The sequence below is a fragment of the Megascapheus bottae genome, chromosome 25 (genome assembly GCF_031878675.1).
Source record: "Megascapheus bottae isolate mThoBot1 chromosome 25, mThoBot2.hap1, whole genome shotgun sequence".
Classification (NCBI taxonomy): Eukaryota; Metazoa; Chordata; class Mammalia; order Rodentia; family Geomyidae; genus Megascapheus; species Megascapheus bottae.
The window spans coordinates 4,666,249-4,687,919 of NC_143533.1; the positions used below are offsets into that span (position 1 = coordinate 4,666,249).

The window sequence follows — 21,671 nt, forward strand, 5'->3', positions numbered from 1 at the left end:
AACAGAATCCTAGCCAGAAAGAGGCCATAACTGGATGCAGCTCAAATCAATGTCCCTTTGAGGCATAGACCCCAGTAACACCAGGACACTGGAGGAATAGTCAGACAGCTAGGCCACTAGTAGCATTCAGTTTGGGTGCCAGGCCATGCACAGAGATCAGCAGGCTGGGCTGGGGACTGCCCAGGAGCTAGAGCCAGGAGATGCCAGAGAAAACTCCGAGGCCAGACAGCCACATTTCCATGTGTCTCCTAATAAACTTCCTTGTCTGAGGCTCTGGACTCTGTTGTAGGTATGTGTGTGTGTGTGTCCTTAACATGCCCTACAAGGATTGAAAGTGTGTAGATGTATGTTACCACTACAGGGAAAGCCCTTAAGCAGATGTGGGTCTCTTGTTCTCTTTGAGTCCTTTAAAGATTATCTTGGCATAGTCAGTCGCTTTGAAACTCCAGTATCTGATCTAAAAGGGCTCCTAGGTCCTCAGGAGGCTGAGATCTGAGCATGAGTTTTTGTCAGTTGTGGGGCTTGAACTCAGAGCCATGTGTTGTCCCTGAACCTTCTTGTCCTCAAGGCTAGAGCTCTATTTGAGCCACAGCACCACTTCCAGGTTTTGAATGGTTAATTGGAGATAAGAATCTCAAGGGGAGGGGCCGGGAGTTTGGCCTAGTGGTAGAGTGCTTGCCTAGCATGCACAAAGACCCGGGTTCGATTTCTCAGTACACATATATAGAAAAAAAAAAAAAAGCCAGAAGTGGTGCTGTGGCTCAAGTGGTAAAGCACTAGCCTTGAGGAAAGCCGAAGGACAGTGCTCAGGCCCTGAGTTCAAGCCCCAGGACCGGCAAAAAAAAAAAGAATCTCAAGAGGACTTTTTTTGTTGGGGCCTGCTTTGAACCACAATCCTCAGATCTCAGCCTCTTGAATAGCTAGGATTACAGGTATGAGCCACCAGCACCTGGCTTTGGTGGTTTGTTTTGATGCCAAAAAAAGTTTGTGAGACTTTTTATCTCCAGTCAGCTTGCAAAAAGCCAGGAATGAGGAAGTGGCACTGTGGTTCAAGAGGTAGAGCAATAGCCTTGAGCTGAAGGGCTCAGGAGTAATGCCCTGGCCCAGAGTTCAAGTCCCACAACCAAAACAAACAAAAAAAGCCAGTAATGACTCAAGTGGTGGAGTGCCAGCCTTGAATGCAAAAGTTAAGGGCTGGTATCCAGCCCCTGAGTTCAAGCCCCAATATTGACACACACACACAAATATAGATGTCACCAATTTTACCAGCTATGAACCAGATTAAGGCCTGGCTACCATAGACATAAACAAAGCCACAGCGTGGAGCAAGCACCACCCTTAAAAGGATAATCATGGGGGCCAGGACTGTGGCCTAGTGGTAGAGTGCTTGCCTAGCATGCACAAAGTCCTGGGTTCGATTCCATGGTACAACATAGAAAAAGCCAGAAGTGGTGCTGTGTCTCAAGTGGTAGAATTCTAGCTTTGGGAAAGTTCAAGCCCCAGGACTGACCAGAAAAAAAAAAAAAAGAGGAATAATGTCTCAGCAAAGGGAGGAGACACAGAGTTGCCAGAGCTGGCTGGAATGTTACCAGTTCTCCAGTCACTCAAAACAGGGATTCCAAGAAGCGCATTTATTGTACCAGAGAACAATTGGATTGCACAGCCCAAAGAGGGCAAAAAGGATGTCTCTATTCCCTACAGGAAGTAACCACAGTTCCCTGTGCCAGGGCCCTCAGGAGGGGAAGGGAAAAGTGCAAGAATAATTGACCTGGCTGGGTGTGGTGGCTCATGCCTGTAATCCTAGCTACTCGGGAAGCTGAGTGAGATCTGAAGATCGAGATTCAAAGCCAACCAGGACACTGAAGACTGTGACTCTCATCTCCAATTAACCACTAAAAAACTGGAAGTGGTGCTGTGGCTCAAGGGGTAGGGCCGTTAGCCTTGAGCTGAAACGTTGGAGACAGTGCCCTGGCTTGTTTGTCCCAGGCTAATAGTCCTGGGGGAGTAGCCCTGAATAGAAATTCCCCAGAGATCTTAGCCTCCCACTGGCTTCCCTAGAAACAAATCAAAGCTTGCTATAGTGCCTTTTCTATCTTCCCACCCCTGCTAAGTTGTGTATCCCCTGGAAACTAGACCTTTGTGCTCAAGATTGGTGGTCTTGAGCTTTTGCCTGTCACTGCCACAGGGCAAAGGTTGGTCTGAATGGAGTCCTTAGGGGGCTATGAGAAGTCTTACTTCCTTCCAAGCTGACCTCCGTGAACTTTGTAAAATTATGTATGGCCTTATTGCTTAGGCATATAAAAGCTTATCTCTCCTGACTCCCTCTCTGAAAAGCCTAACTCCTTAGCTGGAATTCAAGGCCTACCACTTGTATACTTTTAGCTATGTGCCTGCCTGCCTGTCGGCCTTTTTTTCTCTTTCTTGACATACTATAGGAGTTGAACTCAGTATTTCAGGATTGCCCTTTATTATTTAAGCCATATCTCCAGCCTTGTTTTATTTTCTTTTTATTTTTTCTTTCTTTGTTTGTTTTTGTTTTCCTTTGGTAGGTCAGGGACTTGTACTCTGGGCCTGGGCACTGTCCCTGAGCTCTTCAGCTCAAGGCTACCACCCTACCCTGGAGCCACAGCACTACTTCCAGTTTTCTGTGATTAATTGAAGATAAGAGTCTCTTGGATCTTTTAGTACCCCACTGGGTTTAAACCTCGATCCTCTGGATCCTCTGATCTCAGCCCACAGAGTAGCTAGGATTATAGCCACGATCCACCATGACAGCTTTTATTTGATTTTTCTGAGACAGGATCTAGCTATGTCATTCAGGCCCATTTTTAACTCAGCCTGTGCCATGGGCTTGATACCCAGCACACAGATTCTGAGACTGTTTCTAAGAAGTCATGCTAGTGATATGTACCCATAGTCCCAGCTACTTGAGAAAATGAGGCAGTAAGATCCCTTGAACACACAGCCTCTTCCCTCGAGGCCCAATCGATCAAGCAAAGCACCAAGTCAGTGCTCCTGTGCTTGTCTGTCCCCAGAGGATAACAACCCCCACATCCAAGGTAGAGCATTCCATTTTGGGCCTAGCCAAGGACATCACCCTGAGCCTCCAAGAGACCATCACTCATCTTTTAATCTTGCTTCCTTGTTAAGCTCTATATAAATCTATCCCAAAATCCAGTCCCAAGCACAACCTCAAATCCCAGGGAATGTCTGTACCTCTCCCTGTTACTCAATATGCAATCCTCACCTGTTGACGATCGAATGCAGCTTATTCCCTTCCATTCTCCTTCGTTTTCCTTACACCCATAGCCCTGGTTTTCTCGTTGGGTTTTCTTGGTCACAGCTAGCACTCTACCACTTGAGCTATGCCTCCAATCTGTCAATTTATTGGCTAATTAAGATACAGTCTTGCCAGGTATGGTGGCTCACACCTGTATTCCTAGCTACTTGGGAGGCTGAGATCTGAGGATCACGGTTCAAAGTTGGCCCAGGGACAAAACTCTGTGAGACTCTTATCTCCAGTGAACCACCAGAAAATTGGAAGTGGCACTGTTGCTCAAGGGGTAGAGCAGTGGCCTTGAGCAAAGAGCTCAGGAACAGCCCCAGGCCCAGAGTTCAAGTCCCATAACCAAAAAAAAAAAAAAGACAGCCTTGTGGATTTTTTTTTCCTGCCAGGGCTGGTTTCAAACCAACAGGAGGTCTCAGTTTCTTGATTAACTGGAATTATAAAGATTGCTAGAAATTTCTATTTTTGAGGGGTCAAGAATACTCTGTTGTCTTAACTCCTCAAGAAAGCCCAAGGACAGTGCTCAGGCCCTGAGTTCAAGCCCCTCGACTGGCGCACACACACACAAAAAAGAACAAAAAGAAAAGAAAATACCCAACACAAAAAGGGCTAAAAGTATGGTTTAGGTGGTAGAGTGTCAACAAGAGAGAAAAAGCCAAAAAATAGTGCAGAGTCCTGAGTTCAAGCCCTCATAACAACAAAAAAGAAAAAATTGAAGACCAGCATGATAATAATTATAATAGTAATGATTTTTTTTTCTTTTGCCAGTCCGGGGTTTGAGCTCTGGGCCTGAGCACTGTCCTTGGGCTTTCTCATGGCTAGAGCTCTACCACCTGAGCTCCAGCACCACTTCCGGCTTTTTTTTCTATGTATATGGTACTGAGGAATTGAACTCGGGTCTTTGTGAATGCTAGGCAAGCACTCTACCGCTAGGCCAAACTCCCGGCCCCAATAATAATTATTTTTATTACAGTCTGGCCTTAGAAGTTCCTCCTACCTGGCACACAGGAGCCTCCCTAAAAGCTTTGGTGAAGGGTGTCCTTGAAACATGAGTTATGTCTTAAAGGAGTTTAAGATCTCATAATTTCCTTATGAATCTAACAAACACCTTCTCCTTTGCTTTCCAAGGTCCTTGGCTTATATAGAGAGGTATGCACCCATGCCTGCACCTTTCAAAGAGTTGTTCAGTGGCCTTTACATTCTGTTGCATATCACCTAGTATCCTTTTGTGTATGTACATAAATGATTCATAATGTCTTTTTTTTGCATTTTTTATTGTAATTAGTAAAAGGGTTACATGATATTTGCCAGATAGAAGGTGCATTAATTCACATACATTGATACCCTTTCACATGTCTTGGTACTCATTTCCCTCCCCCCCCCACACCCCCCACCCATCTTGGTTTTCCCCCCATAATGTCTTTTTTTTTTTTTTTTTGCCAGTCCTGGGCTTGAGCTCAGGGCCTGAGCACTGTCCTTGGACTTTCTCAAGGCTAGAGCTCTACCACTTGAGCCTCAGCACCACTTCCGGCTTTTTTGTATGTATGTGGTACCGAGGAATCGAACCCGGGTCTTCATGCATGCTAGGCAAGCACTTTAACCACTAGGCCAAACTCCCGGCCCTGTCTTTTTTTTTTTTTTAATTTTTTTTTTTGTCTGCTGTTGGCCTGGGTGTTGTCCCTGAGCTCTTCAGCTCAAGGCCACCGCCCTACCCCTGGAGCCACAGTGCCACTTCCGGTTTTCTGGTTGTTAACTGGAGATAAGAGTATTGCAGACTTTTTTTTTTTTCTTTTGTCTGCTGAAGGACTGGAATTTTGTCCCAGAGCTCTTCAGCTCAAGGCTACCTCCCTCCCTACCCCTGGAGCCACAGTGCTACTTCTGGTTTTCTGATGATTAATTGGAAGTCAGAGTCTCCTAGACATTTTAGTGCCCTGAATGGCTTTGAAACAAGATCCTTAGATCTCAGCCTCCTGAGTAGCTAAGATTACAGGTGTGAGCTACAGCACCCAACTCATAATGTCTTTAAAACAAAAACAAAAACCTTTTGGTGCTAAGGATAGAAGCCAGGTTCTTGCTGATGTTAAGCATATGTTCTAGTATTGTGCTATATTCCCAGATCAGTATTATTAATTTTATTAATGTGTGTGTGTGTGTGTGTGTGTGTGTGTGTGTGTGTGTGCCAGTCCTAGGCCTTGAATTCAGGGCTTGGGTGCTGTCATTTAGCTTTTTGGCTCAAATGGTAGAGCACCAGCCTGCCACTTGAGCCACAGTTTCACTTCTAGCTTATTTTTTGTAGGTTAGTAGAGATCAGAGTCTTACAGACTTTTGTGCTTGGGGCTGGCATTGAACTTCATTCTTTTTTTTTTTTTAACCTCATTCTTTAGATCTCAGCCTCCTGAGTAGTTAGAATTACAGGTGTGAGCTACTGGCTTCTGGTTTCCTTGTTATTGTGTTTATTTGCTCATTTTTTCTTTTCAGTGCTGGAGATGGCATTCTCTGCTAGGGCTCATTGTACCAGCTATACCCAGCCAGGCACTTGTTTACATTTTTCCTACTCTTAGAAGTGTCACATGGGCTGAGAATGTGGCTTAGTGGTAGAGTCTTGCCTAGCATGCACCTAGCATGTATGAAACCCTGGGTTCAATTCCTCAGTATTGCACAAACAGAAAAAAACAGAAGTAGCACTGTGGCTCATGTGGTACAGTGCTAGCCTTGATTAAAAGAAGCTCAGGGATAGTACCCCGGTCCAGGCCCTGAGTTCAAGCCCAGTGCTGGCAAAAAAAAAAAAAAAAGTCGCAGGTACCAAGAATTGTGCTGTTGTTGTTTACTATTACACCCCCAATGTGTAGAATGGCACGTAGTGGTACACATGGCATATGTCTGGCACATAGTAGGATTAGAGAAGAAACACAATCAATATGTTTCCAGGGGATCTTCTGTATGAATATCCAGTCATCTGCCCCTTCTCTCAATGCTGAGCTGGTGCTAAAATTTAAGTAGATCTAATCCAACCAAAGAAATTGTGCCTTGGATTCACAGATAGACTCAGAGTCCTGGCTCTGTCACCAGTTTCCTGTGTAACCTTTGTTCCCTCTTACCAGCTGTGAGACTTTCAGCAAATTATGTCTCCAAGGTTGAATGTTCTCATTTGTCAAATGGAACTATTTATCCCCACAGAACTACTGTAAAAAGACAATTGCAAGATTGTAAGCAATGCATGCTTTTATCTCCCTCGTTTTTTTGATCCTTTCTCAATATTTTAGTTGCTCCATTCACAAAATGAGGAAACTGAGCCTCAGCTTGTTCAATAGAATTGAGAACTGATTTCTATATGTAATAACACAAGTTTTCTCTTTTCTCCTCCCCTCCTCAAATGGCTAGGCAAGTGTTCTACCATTGAGTTATATCCACAGCTCCACATCCCGTTTTTTTTGTTTTTTTCTTTTCAGTCCTGGAGCTTGAACTCAAGGCAATCTTGCTATCCTTGAGCTTTTTTTGCTCAAGACTAATGCTCTACCACTTGAACCATAGCTCCACTTCCCACTTTTTGGAGGTTAGTTGAAAATAAAGGTCTCACAGACTTTCCTACCCAGGCTGACTTCAAACTGTGACTCTTAGACTCCTGAGTAGCTAGGATAATAAGAGTGAGCTGCCAGCACCCAGCTCCATATTTCAATTTCTAAGTGTTAATTTTTTTTGTCCTTCGTGGGACTTGGACTCTGGGCCTGGGCACTGTCTCCCTGAGCTCTTCAGCTCAAGGCTACCACCCTACACCATAGACCTGGGCATTGTCCCTGAGCTCTTCAGCTCAAGGCTATCACCGTAGCCCTTGAGCCACAGTGCCACTTCTGTTTTTTTAGTGGTTAACTGGAGACTCATGGTCCTCAGTGCTCAGGCTGGCTTTGAACTGTAATCCTCAGATCTGAGCCTCCTGAGTAACTAGGATTACAGATGTGAGCCACTGCATCCGGCTAGTGTACAGTTTTTATAGGATTTCTCTACTGTTGTGAAACTATGCCAGTGTTTGAAAGATTTCTCCAGTTTTGAACTCTGTGTGTGTTTGTACTGGGGCTTGGACACTGTCCCTTAGCTTTTCACTCAAGACTGAGCTCTATTACTTGTGCTACAGCTCTACCTCCGGCTTTTTGGTGGTTAATTATTCCAATGCAAGAATTTAGAGAATATACAGAAGCCACTCTTTGCCAATTCAAATCTTAAAAGGCCAATGACTGCGTAGTGGGCTCCTGTCTGTAAGGCCAGCAGCCAGAAAACACACTCAGTGCAGTCAGGAAGCAGGCCAGAGGTGACAGAAACAACAGATACAATACCAATAAACCAATGCAGTTTCGATGGAGAGCTGAATGGGGACACCACAGTGATGGGAGAACAGTCAGGAGACAGGACATAGGACACCAACAGGGAGACATGTGGCAATGGCGCCTTGCCACCTAACCTGGTTCAGGGCAGGGATCAGGATCACAGGAAGTTCCCAGTCCCGGATGCTGGACTGACAGGCTTAGTAACCTACCAGCCCAGTGCCCACCCCTGCCTCCAGGGATGCAGGCACCACCTACCACCTGGGAGGGGGCGGGCATTACCTTTCCCCACCACCAGGAGGACAATATTGGTAAGGCTTTGAAGCTTTTGAGGCCCACCTAGAGACGAGGCGTCTGCATTTAATGGATAGCCTTTCCTCACTGTTAAGACTTTTCAGAATTGGATGGAGAATTCCCTCCCCACAGCCAGAGGTGCCAGGATGGCTGCGAAACCGCCAGTCCTTAGGACCTGGGCAGGTGCTGGCAAGGCTGTGACTCGGTTTCCTTACTTAGGCTCAGCCACCTTACTTCAATTGTAGATAAAAGTATCTCATATCTCAGATTTCCCTGGCTCGGCTGGCTTTGAATATCAGATCTCAGCCTCTGGAGTAGCCGCAGTTACACACACACACACACACACACACACACACACACACACACACACACACACTATCCTCAGGGCCAAACAAACTTTGGTGGCCTGGATTTGGGTTTTGGGTAATTTTCCGGTAAGGGCACAAGTCTTACTTAGTCAACAGTTTACTTCCCTGACCTTCATTTTTTGCACATCTGTAAAATGGGCACACCCTAATGGCACACATCGAATGAGACCGAGTGTGTAAATGCTTAGCCTAGCCGGCATTAAAGTGGGTATACCACACATGAAACAGCAAGAGCTTGGGCTTCTGTTGTGCTGGGCGGTATAAATTCAAAGAAGCCAGAAGACATCTCGGAGGCCAGAAGATCCGGCAGAGGACGAAAGGAAGCCAGAAAAGAGGCGGGGAAAAAAAAGCAAAAAAAAAGGTAAGGACGCCGTAAGAGGTGAGGAGGCCACAGGGTCCGCCCTCCAGGCGGGGCGCCAGCGAGAGGCCCCGGCGAGGCGGGAGCGCACGTGGCCCGTTTCGGGCGGAGCGGACGCGGTTGGGCGCGGAGTGGACCTCGGAGGAGACTCGAGCGCGGCGGAGAGCCCCGCGAACGCCGGGCCGGGGAGGCTTCCCGAGCTCTGAGAGTCGGGGAGGAAGGGCCCCTCGGTAAGCGCGGAGCCTGGGCGCTGGGCCTCCCCGGAAGGATAGGGCCTAATGTCTGGGTCATCTGGGCTCCTCCCCCGGGGGCGTGGCCAGGCCGTCGGGCCAATGAGCGATCGCCGCTACGGCCCCGCCCCCGCCCCGTCCCCGGAGCCGCGGCCTCACGGAGTGGCGAACCGCCCCGCGCCCAGGCCTTGGGCTGCGCGAGCGCCGAACCTTGGGCTGGTGAGTGCGCACTCTTCCCCTGGATCGCCGCCCCATCCTGCCTCCAGACCATCCCTGATTGCTCCGGGTCGCTGACCCAGGCTCTGAGAGTGACTCAGCGCGGGGAGGGTAGCGAGCGACTAGCGGGGGCTGGAGATTCGAACTGTTCCGGGCCTTGAATGTCGGGATGAGAGGGGGTGAATGGCTCTCTGCTAGGCTGGTCCCTGGGCTGTGCCGGAGCTTGGGGCTTGGGTGGGTGAGAGAAGGCCACACTCGGAGGCCAGGGCAGGGCGAAATAAACCACCGCTGCACCGCCTAGTCTGGGTCAGGGCCATAGGAAGGGGCAGGGACTGGGGGAGGGGGTGGGTCCTGAGCCTCTGATCCAGCCCCATGCCTCAGATCACCAAGATGCCTGGAGAACAGCAGGCAGAGGAGGAGGAGGAGGAGGAGATGCAGGAGGAGATGGTGCTGCTGGTGAAGAGTGAGGAGGAGGAAGGTGAGGAGAAGTATGAGGTGGTGAAACTCAAGATCCCTGTGGACAACAAGGAGGTAAGCATCACTTAAACACCCTGGGCCCACCACCAGCAAACCTGAGATCCACGCTCAGCCGCCCTCAGAGGGAAGCCTGGGATCCGGCCCTCATCTCCTACCTGGAATCTAAAGGTTTACCAGCCATCCCAGCTCCCATCATACACATGTCTGACCTACTGAGTGCCAGGCTGTGCTGGGTGCTGGCTAGAAAGCACTTCCCATATGGCTGGGTGTCAAACAGACAACCACAGGACTTGTGTGATGGGTGCAGGAACACCCAGAGATAGCTACTTAGTTCAGACTCTGGAGTGGGGGAGGCCAGACAAGGCAACAGTAACAGTAGGTAACTTTTCGTCTGTCTTTCTTTCTTTCTTTCTTTCTTTCTTTCTTTCTTTCTTTCTTTCTTTCTTTCTTTCTTTCTTTCTTTTTTTTGTCAGTCATGGGGCTTGACTCTGGGCCTGGGCGTTGTCTCTAAGTTCTTCAGCTTAAGGCCACCGCCCTACCCTTTGAGCCACAGCGCCACTTCCTGTTTTCTGGTGGTTAATTGGAGATAAGAGTCTCAGGGACTGTTAGTGCCTGGGCTGGCTTTGAATAAAGATCATCAGATCTCAACCTCCTGAGTAGCTAGGATTACAGTCGTGAGCCACCTTGCCTGGCTGTAACTCTTGAATAGTTTTCTGTGTGCCAGACAATTCTAAGCCCTCCATTCTCAGATGTAGATAGTATCCATTCCATTTTACAAGTGAGGAAAGTGAGGCCCAGGATAATTTTGGTCACTGATCCAGGGTATCAAAGTTGGTATCTGAGGTCAGTAGGAATTTGAGGGATGAAGTGAGACCAGCCCCAGGCAGAGGACCTGGTGGAATTGGAAGGGCAAGTGGCTAGACAGCCATGCTGTTGAATGGTAAGGGTTAGTTGGCGCTGTATTCTGTCTTGAGGGGAGATGAAGGTTTTCAGTATATCTCAATGAGTTGGAGTTCGCCATTTATGACGTTAATTTGCCACCAGGTACGTTTCTACTTCCTATAGCTGTGTGAGATTCTGGCTACTCCTAGTCTGAGTAGTTCCTACTCTGCTGGAGGCGGGCTCTTGCTTTGGAGGTTTCAAGGCCCAGTTCCCAAGGAAAGAAACTTTTGCTGCCCTCTAGTGGTCGTGATGAGTCCTAGGGGAAGCAGGCTGGCTGCTTCCCCCTCTAAACAGCTATCGAGTTCTGTTCTCATCTCCCCTCTGGCCACTCCTTGGTCCATCAGACTCACCAGCCTGCCTCTTCTGCCCCAGGTGGGCCTCCTGACCTCCTTTGGCTTATACAGATATTCTAAGTTTACAAGCTCTAGAGCTTAGGGTGAACTATCAGCTCCATCTCAGAGCTCAGGAATAGCACTTGGTCCTGAGTTTGAGCTCATAACTAACTGCCTCCCCCCAAAAAAATTAAAAAAGGGTAGAACTGTGTCTGACACAGAAGCATTATGTAAATAGTCGTTATTAGTCTTATTCCTAAACTTAAGAACCTTGGGCTGTCATCCTTCTAGAGATTTTTTTACAACTCCCTTCCCCCCTTTTTTTCCACTAACAGTACTGGGACTTGAGCTCAGGACCTTTGTACTGGCCCTTAGCTTTTTTCCTTAAATCTAGCACTCTGCTATTTGAGTCACAGCTCCACCCTGGCTTTTTGCTGGTTAACTGGAGATAGGAATCTCATTGACTTAAATGCTTTGACTGACTTTGAATCTCAATCCTCAGATCTCAGCCTCTTGAGTATCTAGGATTACAGGGATGAGCCACTGGGCCTGCAAAACCCATATTTATTAGAGGCAGAACCCTAAGGTCTGGAAATGAACAAAGACGCCTACTTGGATGCCTACATAGAGGAATGAGAGCAGGCAACCCAGGGAAGCAATACTAGGCTGGTTTAACACAGGCTGGGAGAGCTGATGGGTAACAGGGAGGGGAGGAAAGCAATCCAAGAGGCATATACTCTAATAGCAGGTGGGACTGGAAAGGACTCATCTTGGGATCAGAGCACAGAAGACCTTGGGTACACCAAGGCAGTAAGAAGGATGGACTGTTAGGGCTGTGGTCCCATGGGAAGTCTTAAATCTGGGAGAGACATGGCTGGAGTTTCTGTTGAGAAGAATCATGGATTGCTATGGGGACATCAATGCAAGGCTGGTGGCCTGCTCAAAAGCTGAAGTGAAGTAGAGAAGGGGATATTTGGGAACCCCAACCACGCAGGCTGGCACTGATGAGCAGAAGGAGAGTTTGGTATAAAAGCCAAGAAAATATGTCTGGCCAGACTCTATCATATATCATAATGCCATCAAATCCTACCTCTCCCATGTACCAGCTTTGCCTCAGCTTCTTCATCTGTACAATGAGATAATGGTGTAAGATCATTAAACAAGCCAGGTATGGTGGCTCATACCTGTAATCCTAGCTACTCAGGAAGCTGAGATCTGAGGATTGAGGTTCAAAGCCAGCCTGGGCACTAAAGACCTTGAGACTCGTATCTCCAATTAGAAAATGGGAAGTGGGCAGTGGTTCTAGGGGTAGGATGGTAGCCTTGAGCTAAAGAGCTCAGGGACAATGCCCAGGCCCAGGGGTAGGGCAGTAGCCTTGAGCTGGAGAGCTCAGGGAGAGCACTCAGGTCCAGAGTTCAAGCCCCATGACCCACAAAAAAAAAAAAAAAAAAAGACCATTAAACACCAGTCTGACAGATGATGTCTAGGGAAGTGGATTAGGAGAAGGGTAGAATGGAGAATTACAGACACCCCATCAACATTTAGTACTTTGCCCACAAGATGGCTCAGTAATTTGCTCTCAGAGCCTCATTTCTCTCTGTAAAAATGAGTACTCTCAAGCTGGCTTATGCCTAGAATCCTAACTGTTCAGAAGGCTGAAATCTGAGGATCACAGTTCAAAGCCAACCCAAGCAGCAACGTCCATGAGACTCTTATCTCCAATAAACTACTCAGAAAAAGCTGGAGATGGCACAGTAACCCAAGTGGTAGAGTGCTAGCCTTGAGCAAAACATCATGGACAGTGTCCAGGCATGAAGTTCAAACCACAGAACTGGCACCAAAACAAGTGCCTGCCAGCGGGGTGTGAAGGTGCATCCCTGTAATCTTACCATTTGAGATTATATCTCTCAGGCAGGAGGCAGGGAAGTCTAATCTCAGCACTTGGAGGCTGGAAGACTAGGGTTTTCACAACATCTGGGCTACATGAGATCCTGTCAACAAATAAACAAATGTGCCTTCCAGTATGACATTTTGTGACTATTGAGTATTCTAGGTATCAAACTCCAGTCTATCTTTAAGGAGTAGAAAAGTAATTTGTTTTGTTTTTGTTGCTTGTGGGGCTTGGACTCTGGGCCTGGATGCTGTCCCTGAGCTCTTCAGCTCAAGGCTACCACCCCTTGAACCACAGCACCACTTTCACTTTTCTAGTGGTTAAAACTCTACTTATGGAATATAAGACAACCAAAGGCCTTCAGTGACAGCCTGCACTGTTATTTGTCAAGTTTCTGTCACATGTGTATTATTTTACTCACATTATTAGTGCTCTTAAAATGGATTCATAATGTTTTGTTTGTTTGTTTTTGAATTCATAATGTTTTGTTAAGTAAATTTACCCTCATCTAAACAATCATGTTGGTGGAATTGTGGGTTTTGGGTAATACATGATTTTTCTAGTATGCATGAAATAAACAAAGATTATAAGAAGATAAGAAAATTTCCCACACATAGCTTTTTTTTCTTTGTTGCCCAGAATATGACCTCCTAATTTTATAGCCATGTCTTCAGAAACAGAATAGAAACAAACACTTTAAATTATTTGATGTATCTTCTTACTTGTTTTTGTATCTTATTGCTGTGTCCACCCTATATTGGGAAACTTTGAACTTATTTTCTCAAGACCTTGAGACAAGATAAACAAAGGACTAGCCCAGAGTCTTAGTAAGCTAGAATCAGCTTCTTAATAAGATTCTTCTTCAAGCACCAAGAATCAAGAAAATTCTTCTTTAAAAAAAAAAAAAAAAAGCCAGGCCAGGTGGCTCACACCTGTAATCCTAGCTTAGCTACACAGGAGGCTGAGATCTGAGGATGCTGGTTCAAAGCCAGCCCTGGCACTAAAGACCATGAGACTTTTATCTCCAATTAACCACTAGAAAGCCAGAAGTGGGGCTGTGGCTCAAATGCTAGGGTGGTAGCCTTGAGCTGAAGGGCTCAGGAACAGTACCCAGGCCCAGAGTTCAAGCCCCACAACCCACCCCCCAAAAAAATTTAAATTGAACTGAGCATCAGTGGCTCATGCCTATAATCCTAGCTACTCTCTGAGGATCTTGATTTGAGGTCAGCCTGGGCAAAAAAGTCCCTGTGAGACTCTTATCTCCAGTTAATCATTCAAAAACTGGAGGTGACACTGTGGCTTAAGTGGTAGAGTAATGATAGCCTTGAGCACAGAGATCCAGGGACAGCACTCCAGGCCCTGAGTTCAAGCCCCACAACTAAAAAAAGAAATAATTAAAATTCAAGTTTTATGATTTTTTAAATAATCTTACAGAGGAGTTACAATGCATCTTGATTTTTTTTTTTTTTTTTTTTTTTTTGCCAGTTCTGGGGACTGAACTCAAGGCTTGAGCACTGTCCTTGGGTATTTCTGGCTTTTTCTATGTATGTGGTGCAGAGGAATCGAATCCAGGTCTTAATTCGAGGCAAGCACTCTACCACTGGGCCAAATGCGTGGCCCCTGCATGTTGTTCTTCATACTTGTGTGAAGAATTTGTTCCCTATAGGTCAGTGAAGTCAAAATGAAGAAGACCCCAGAGCCCACCAAAGTCCCCTTAAAGAAGGTTGCCAAGAAAAAAAAAGGCCAGAAAAATATCCATGTAATGAAAAAAGCACTCTTCACAATGGCTGAAGTGTTGAAATAAGCCTTGCAGATGTCAAAACCAGGCCAAGACTGGAAAGTGTGACCTTGTATTCAGTCTGTGCCAGGCCTGCTGTGGGGAGTTTCTTGACTTATAAAGTATTGAGTTTTATTTTAACCTTGAATCTCTCTTGGAGAAAGTCAGGGACTTGGAGTGCAGCCTATCCCGGCTTGGTGGTGTCAATTCGGGGAAGCATTGTTTCCTGATTGCTACTAGATTATGAAACTGGCTTCCTTCAGTCTCAGGCTTTTCTACTAAAAAAGAGGTAACACAAGACTAAGACGGCAAGTGCAGTAATGTACGTAGTATCAAAGCTTAACACCCTGAAGTTTCCCTCCACTCCCCCTTAGGTATACATTCCAGGACACCTTTTAGAGAAACCTGGTAGTGCCAGACCTTCCATATACTATGCTTTATTTCTGTGCCAGAATTGGAGCTTGATCTTAGGCCTTGCTCCTTCATCTGGCTTATTTGCTTAAAACTGGCACTGTAGCTGGGCCCTGGTGTCTTACGAACCTGGTCTTTGTGCATGCTAGGGAAGCACCCTACCACTAGGCCAAACCCCCAGCTTCTCCCCCAAGATTTTTTTTTTGTGTTGGCATTCTTACCACTTGAACCACACCTCTCCTTCTGGGTTTTGGTGGCTACTAGGAGATAAGCACCTCATAGACTTTTCTGCCCAGGTTAGCTATGAATCCTCAGAGCTCAGCATCCTCAGTAGCGTGGGCCAGAGGTACCTGGCTACTCTGATCTTTAAAAAATTTTTTTTTTGTCAATCGTGGGGCATGAGCTCTGGGCCTGAGTGTTGTCCCTGAGCTCTTCAGCTCAAGGCTACCATCCTACCCCTTGATCCGAAATGCCACTTCTGATTTTCTAGTAGTTAATTGGAGATAAGAGTCTTTAGTGCCTGTGCTGGTTTTGAACTGGGATTCTCAGATCTCAGCCTTTTGAGTAGGATTACAGGCGTGAGCCACTATACCCGGCTTACTCTCTGATCTTGAGTTGTCCTTCTGTAGCTTCAGAAAGACAGTTAATTATCCTCTTTTACCCTGCTTTATCATCTTTAAACTGAGGGTAACAAGAGAATGAGTGTGCCAGCTGCTGGCAGTTCATGCCTACAATCTTAGTTGCCAGGGAACAGAGATTTGAGGATTATTGTTCAAAGCCAACCTGAGCAGGAAAGTTGGTGAGACTCTCCAATAAACTAATACAAGTGGTAGAGCATTATTAGCCTTGAGCTCAGGAACAAGGCCCCGAGGTCCCAAGTTCAAGCTCCAGCACAGGTACACACACACACAGAAATTGAATATGAGAGATACTAACACTTTCTTGACCTTAATGTGTGTTAGGTATTTCCTTCAGTTATGAGTTAATTTCTTAATTGCTTGGCTCACACTAGATACTCAATAGTTTTCCTGAGCTGAGCATACTTTTTCTTTCTTTCTGAGCCACAGCTCCATTTCTGGCCTTTTGCTAGTTCATTGGAGGTAAGGCTGGCTTTGAACCATGATCCTCAGCTAGGTGTGAGCCTGCACCCAGCTGAGCATTCTCTTTTCTAAGGAAGCATGCACTCAGATTCCTTTTTTCTGTTAATACAAAATGTTTCCTTTTACTCACCTCCTACAAAACTATCTCTTCCCCCCCCCCTCCAGTTTTATCTCTCAAAAGTTTTAACTTCATGCAACTGGCTCATTTTCAAATATTTTCATTTTAGCCCTCAGAATATTAGTTGGATTTTTATCCTTGCCCTTTTCTTCACAGCTTAAAAATAAATAAATAAATAAAAGTGCTTACTCTTAAAAGTGGGTCAAATGCCCTGACCCAGCTGCCAAGAGCTCACTCTCCTTGCTTTCTGCTCAGATTTGGTTGCTGGTTGTTCATCTTGCTGTCCCACATTTTCTGTGTCCATTCTTTCTTAACATCTCCAGTCCTGAGCTCTAAACGTGTTGGGAATTGATTGTCCACAAAGCCACAAACAGATGTCATCTCACAACTTGTCTCATCATCCTCATCTCTGTAAATGATAGCTCAACTTTTTTTGGGGGGGGGGTGAGGGGAGTCATGGGGCTTGCACTCTGCCTGGGCACTGTCCTTGAGCTCTTCAGCTCAAGGCTACTGCCCTAGCCTTGAGCCAACTTTAATTGTTGCTAAAATTCCCAAACCTTAGAGTTAATTCATTCCTCTCTTTGCATACCTCTTCTAATTCATTAATGTCAAAAACCCCAAAACACATCCACAAACCACTTTGATTTCTTAGCTCTAAGCTAGGTCTTTTATCAGGTGACATTCTAGCCTTCTCATGGGCTAGAATGAGCTGCTTTTTCCTTCTCTCCATTGCTTTTGCCACTTCCTTGCTCAAGCTCTTCCTACATCCCTTTTAACTGTGCCCATAAATGGGTTTGAACTCAAGGTCAGGGTGCTCTCCCTTTAATTTTTTTTTTTTTTTTTTGCTTAAGGCTGGGTAGGCTACTACTTGAACCAAACTCCATTTCCAGCCCTTTGCTAGTTAACTGGAGATAAGTCTGCAGACTTCTGCTTGAGCTAAGTGAATTGTGATCCTCAGATCTCAGCCTCCTGAGTAGCTGGGATGACAGGTGAAGCCACTAGTACCTGGATCCCCATCTAATTTACACTGGACGCCAGTCATTACTGAGGCCAACTTAAAAATCCTCTTCTCCTCTGATGCCTGGACAGCCCTCCTTGAATTTCCATCACCTCGCACCCTTCCTGAAAGGAAGCATTTTTAAAATGCTGTCGTCTTAGTACTGAATCCTCAGTGTCTAGAACATTTCAACTGCTTAATAAATATTTACTGAATTAGCAGGAATAACTGGAATACCAGCAGGTCTGGGGGTGTGTTTTGTATGCAGTTGATTTGAGGCCGACCACCACCTTTCATAGGCGGGCACCGAGGTTGCCCTGGGCCGTGGGGACCCCGGTCTCCGGCGCCAGGGCCTGTGGGTCAGGGCTGACGCGTCCTCCCCTCTCCCCGCAGGTCCCCGACGAGATGCCCGCGCCGTCGGTCGACCCCGCGCGCCCCCACGCGTGCCCGGACTGCGGCCGTGCCTTCGCGCGCCGCTCCACGCTGGCCAAGCACGCGCGCACGCACACGGGCGAGCGGCCGTTCGCGTGCACCGAGTGCGGCCGGTGCTTCTCGCAGAAATCCGCACTGACCAAACACGGCCGCACGCACACGGGCGAGCGGCCCTACCAGTGCCCGGAGTGCGACAAGCGCTTCTCGGCCGCCTCGAACCTGCGGCAGCACCAACGGCGTCACACGGGCGAGAAGCCGTACGCATGCGCCGACTGCGGCCGGCGCTTTGCGCAGAGCTCCAACTACGCACAGCACCTGCGCGTGCACACGGGCGAGAAGCCGTACACGTGCCCGGACTGCGGACGAGCCTTCGGCGGAAGTTCGTGCCTGGCGCGCCACCGGCGCACGCACACGGGCGAGCGGCCGTACGCATGCGCCCTCTGCGGCACGCGCTTCGCGCAGAGCTCGGCGCTGGCCAAGCACCGGCTCGTGCACACGGGCGAGAAGCCGCACCGCTGCGCCGTGTGCGGCCGGCGCTTCGGCCACCGCTCTAATCTGCTGGAGCACGCGCGCACGCACACCGGCGAGCGGCCCTACCCGTGCGCGGAGTGCGGCCGCAGCTTCCGCCTCAGCTCGCACTTCATCCGCCACCGTCGCGCGCACATGCGGCGTCGCCTCTACATCTGCGTTGGCTGTGGCCGGGACTTTAAGCTTCCACTCGGCGCCACCTCCACCGAGCGCTGCCCCGAATGCGAGGGCAGCTGAGCTGCCGTAGCCCCGGGGACCGGGCAGCACCCACCTGGACCGGTGGCTCGTCCCGCACCCTGGCACCCGGGAGAGGGTGGGGCCGGCCGGCCTGGCTGCTCTGGAACTCGGGGTCCCCGGGAACCGGGTCCCACCCCGATCACTACAGTCCCTTGGCCTGTGTTAGTGAATAAAGCATTCTGTCCTCACCGCGCCTGTGAGTCAGGTGGGTGGGTGGGAGCCAAGATCGGGGTTTTCTACAGGGCTGGGTGTTATTGGAACCTGGTGGGGCTAAGCCTACAGCCTGGCGTGTGGACTGGTGCTTGAGCTCAGGGCCTGGGTGCTGTCCCTTAGCCTTTTTACTCAAGGCTGGCACGCTACCACTTGTAACCAGATCTGGTGGGGACATTTGCCTGAAATCCCATCCCTACCCTGCAGGTAATGAGGCACAAGGATACATGGGGACTGGGTACTGAGGCGCTCCTCTGCAGCACCTGAGAGAGAGAGTGCTTCCTCGCTAGATAGGAAGAAATCTGAAAGCTGCACAAAGCCGTTTATTCAGGGGGAAACACAGTAGAAGGCACCTGCAGGGATTCTGGGACTAAGACATCAGGAGATGGGGCTCTTAGGCCTATTGTTAAGAAGAGACCTGGTTCCATGACCGCCTCCCCTCCTTGCTATGCTGAGTTGCAGGTCCCAGGCCCATGTTTCTAGGTTGAGGGCTCATCTGCAGGCTTCACAGTCTGGTCTTCAGAGATGTCTCCATGAGGCAAGTCTGTATACTTGCAGGCAGAGCCACGGGATAAGTGAACTGGGTATCGTCGCCGGTTGGTGTCCATTTTGGAGAGAACTGCTTGGGGAAGATCGACTTGGCAGCGGGCTGCTAATGCCACCAGATAGATGAGGACGTCACTGAGCTCTTCTTGAAGGGCTGCACGCTCCTTCGGGGGCCAGTCTTGGGGACCAGGCTCTGCATCAGACTTCCACTGACTGGGGATAGAACATGTCAGATACAGAGCTACTAAGTAGGGCAGTGGGCTCCACTTCTCTTAAAAGTGCATCAGTGTGGGGCAGAGATCTCCATTGGTAAAAGTTACACCTCTAGGAGCTGGGAATTTGGCCTAGTGGTAGACTGTTTGCATAGCATGCACAAAGACCTGAGCTGGCCTCCTCCATACCACATACATAGAAAAGCCTGAAGTGGTGTTGTGGCTCAGGTGGCAGAGCTCTACTAGCCTGGGGGAAGAAGCCCAAGGACAGTGTTCAGGCCCTGAGTTAACAAGCCCTTGGACTGGCAAAAAACAAAAAGCTGCACCTCTGTTTCTACCTGAGCCAAAGGTGGTCAAGAAAATGCTTCACTTGTTGAGACAAAGCTTTGTGGAGTCTCATTCTACTCTCTCCATAGCCCTAGCCACTAGCACTCTAGAGCAAACCTGAGACGTGGACGGTCACAGAACCCTCCTGATTCATCTTCCTAACCCATTCTTCATTGCCTACCAAAAGTTAGTCTTAGCTTTTTTTTTTTTTTTGCCTGTAAACAAACAACTGTCAAAAGGCCTTTCTTTGTACGTTCATTCCTGCTCTCTAGATTCTTCCTGGTGGTGCTCAAATATGGCTTGCATACAGCAGACTCACACACAGCTGATGCCAACCGATCTTTAAAGATTGAATAGGCCTAGGCCAAACATAGTGGCTCATATCTGTAATCCTAGATACTTAAGAGGCTGGAGATAGGAGGACAGGTTTGAAGCCAGCCCAAGAAAGTCAATAAGGCTCATCTTCAATGAGCTTTCAAAAAAGTTGCAAGTGGAACTGTGGTGCAAGTGGTAGAGTTCTAGCCTTGAGCAAAAAAACCTAAGGGGCAGTGATTCAATCCATCTTGCTAAGACAGCAGTCTTTGGACCACCTGTCAAAACACTAGGGTTCTGTATCTTTTTCACACCCTTTTTCTACCCCTCTCCCCACCTCCCTGCCCCAATCACTTATGGAATAGATGCCTCCACCACAATAATTCCAAGAAGCCTGCATTTACTCACAAGAGTTCTGCCAGCTCTCCTACTTCTCCCACCAAGGCCAGGAGGAGATTCCGAGGCTGGTGGAATTGGTTCCAGTCTCGCTCAGCAGCAAACTCTGCATGTAAGCGTCGGCTGGAGAAACAAACAGGCAGAAGTGCAAGTTCAGGATTATGGAGTGAAGTAGCAGGTACCCCAGTGATATAAAGGAGGCATGGGCCAGGAAGCCAGTGGCTTACCCCTGGAATCCTAATTATTCAGGAGGGTAAAATTTGAGGGTCAAGGTTCAAAGCCAGCAGAGGCAGGAATGCCTGTGAGACTCTTTACCTCCAATTAACTAACAAAAAGCCAGAAGTGGAGCTGTGGCTCAAGCAGTAGAGCACCAGTCTTGAGCAATAAATAAAATAAATAATAATGTACAGTACCCAGTCCTCAAGTTCAAGCCCAAGTACTAGCAACAAATAGTTTGTATTAAAAGGAATAGAATTAAGAGATTCTGCAAGTAGTTCCTTAGGTGCTTTGAGCAAGTCAATGCCTCTTTCCTGCACTTTCATCCTAAGGCAAACCTAACAATTGTATTGTTCGTTATGCCATATCCTGCTGCTAATTCTGTTGTTTCCGCTACCCAGAATGTCCCTATCACTACACATTGCTCCTTTTTATCCAGTGCTATGGTCACTTCCCCTTGGAAGCCTTCCTGGATTTTTTTTTCCAGTGAGAAATAATGTCTCCTACCACTGGACCGTCCATCTGCCCCTGCCCTACTCCCACATCACTCCTGAAGGGCAGAGGCAGTATCAGATTTTGCGATTCCGTCCCGGGCTGGATGGATCTCCCCATTTCCTCTGCTTCAGCGGTGCAGTGCTGCGCCCATTTCGCACACCCAGAAAGTTCAGGAGGCTCTCCAGGGGTCCACGGGGAGGAGGCGGGGCCCGATCACTACTGAGTTTTCTTCCCAACCACGTGGAGATGGAAGGGCCCTCCCCAATAAAGGAAGGGGTCCACCTCCTCACCCCGGGTTGCTTACATGTCCTCGAGCGTGGGCTCCGGGCTGAAGCTGAACGAGCCGGCAGCAGCTGTGCCCTCCTCCCGCTCCTCTCCACGCGCATCGCCCCCGGTTTGGGACATGTCGCTTAACCTGCTGCAGAAGGGAGTGCACAAACCCCGCGCCAGGGTCGGAGCCCGCCTCCAGGGCTCCTGACCAATCACAGGCATTCTCCATTGCCTCACAGGGACAGAACCGGGGGTATAACCAATCATCGACGTGGATTTTGCTACATCCCGCCTCTTACCCATACTGGACCAATCAGAAGAAACTTCAGAGGTTGCACTTTTAAAACTCTTACCCTCGAATTCTTCCGCCTAAGCCA

The 21,671-nt window shown here is 48.1% G+C and overlaps 2 protein-coding genes across 2 annotated transcripts; one reads left to right on the plus strand and one right to left on the minus strand.

The window, feature by feature from the left end:
* The first annotated feature begins 8,905 nt into the window (after positions 1 to 8,905).
* Znf771 (zinc finger protein 771) lies at positions 8,906 to 18,498 on the plus strand. Its single transcript, XM_090358002.1, has 3 exons — positions 8,906 to 9,071; positions 9,450 to 9,599; positions 17,507 to 18,498. Exons 1-3 carry the CDS (start codon positions 8,955 to 8,957, stop codon positions 18,308 to 18,310), a joined length of 1,071 nt encoding a protein of 356 aa, XP_090214128.1. The 5' UTR covers positions 8,906 to 8,954; the 3' UTR covers positions 18,311 to 18,498.
* Positions 18,499 to 18,830: 332 nt separating this feature from the next.
* Dctpp1 (dCTP pyrophosphatase 1) lies at positions 18,831 to 21,452 on the minus strand. The gene is made up of 3 exons (XM_090357719.1): positions 21,329 to 21,452; positions 20,326 to 20,436; positions 18,831 to 19,279 (listed from the first exon to the last, which is right to left on the minus strand). Exons 1-3 carry the CDS (start codon positions 21,427 to 21,429, stop codon positions 19,000 to 19,002), a joined length of 492 nt encoding a protein of 163 aa, XP_090213845.1. The 5' UTR covers positions 21,430 to 21,452; the 3' UTR covers positions 18,831 to 18,999.
* Between the last annotated feature and the right edge of the window lie 219 nt (positions 21,453 to 21,671).

What these genes read in the sequence shown, in the direction of transcription:
- Znf771 (XM_090358002.1), top strand. Translation starts at nt 8,955, where the DNA reads ATGAGCGATCGCCGCTACGGCCCCGCCCCCGCCCCGTCCCCGGAGCCG. An exon ending in GAGCGCCGAACCTTGGGCTG is followed by an intron (nt 9,072 to 9,449) that starts GTGAGTGCGCAC and finishes CCCATGCCTCAG; the next exon opens with ATCACCAAGATGCCTGGAGA. An exon ending in TCCCTGTGGACAACAAGGAG is followed by an intron (nt 9,600 to 17,506) that starts GTAAGCATCACT and finishes CTCTCCCCGCAG; the next exon opens with GTCCCCGACGAGATGCCCGC.
- Dctpp1 (XM_090357719.1), bottom strand. Translation starts at nt 21,429, where the DNA reads ATGTCCCAAACCGGGGGCGATGCGCGTGGAGAGGAGCGGGAGGAGGGC. An exon ending in GAGCCCACGCTCGAGGACAT is followed by an intron (nt 20,437 to 21,328) that starts GTAAGCAACCCG and finishes TTGTTTCTCCAG; the next exon opens with CCGACGCTTACATGCAGAGT. An exon ending in GGAGAGCTGGCAGAACTCTT is followed by an intron (nt 19,280 to 20,325) that starts GTGAGTAAATGC and finishes TTCTATCCCCAG; the next exon opens with TCAGTGGAAGTCTGATGCAG.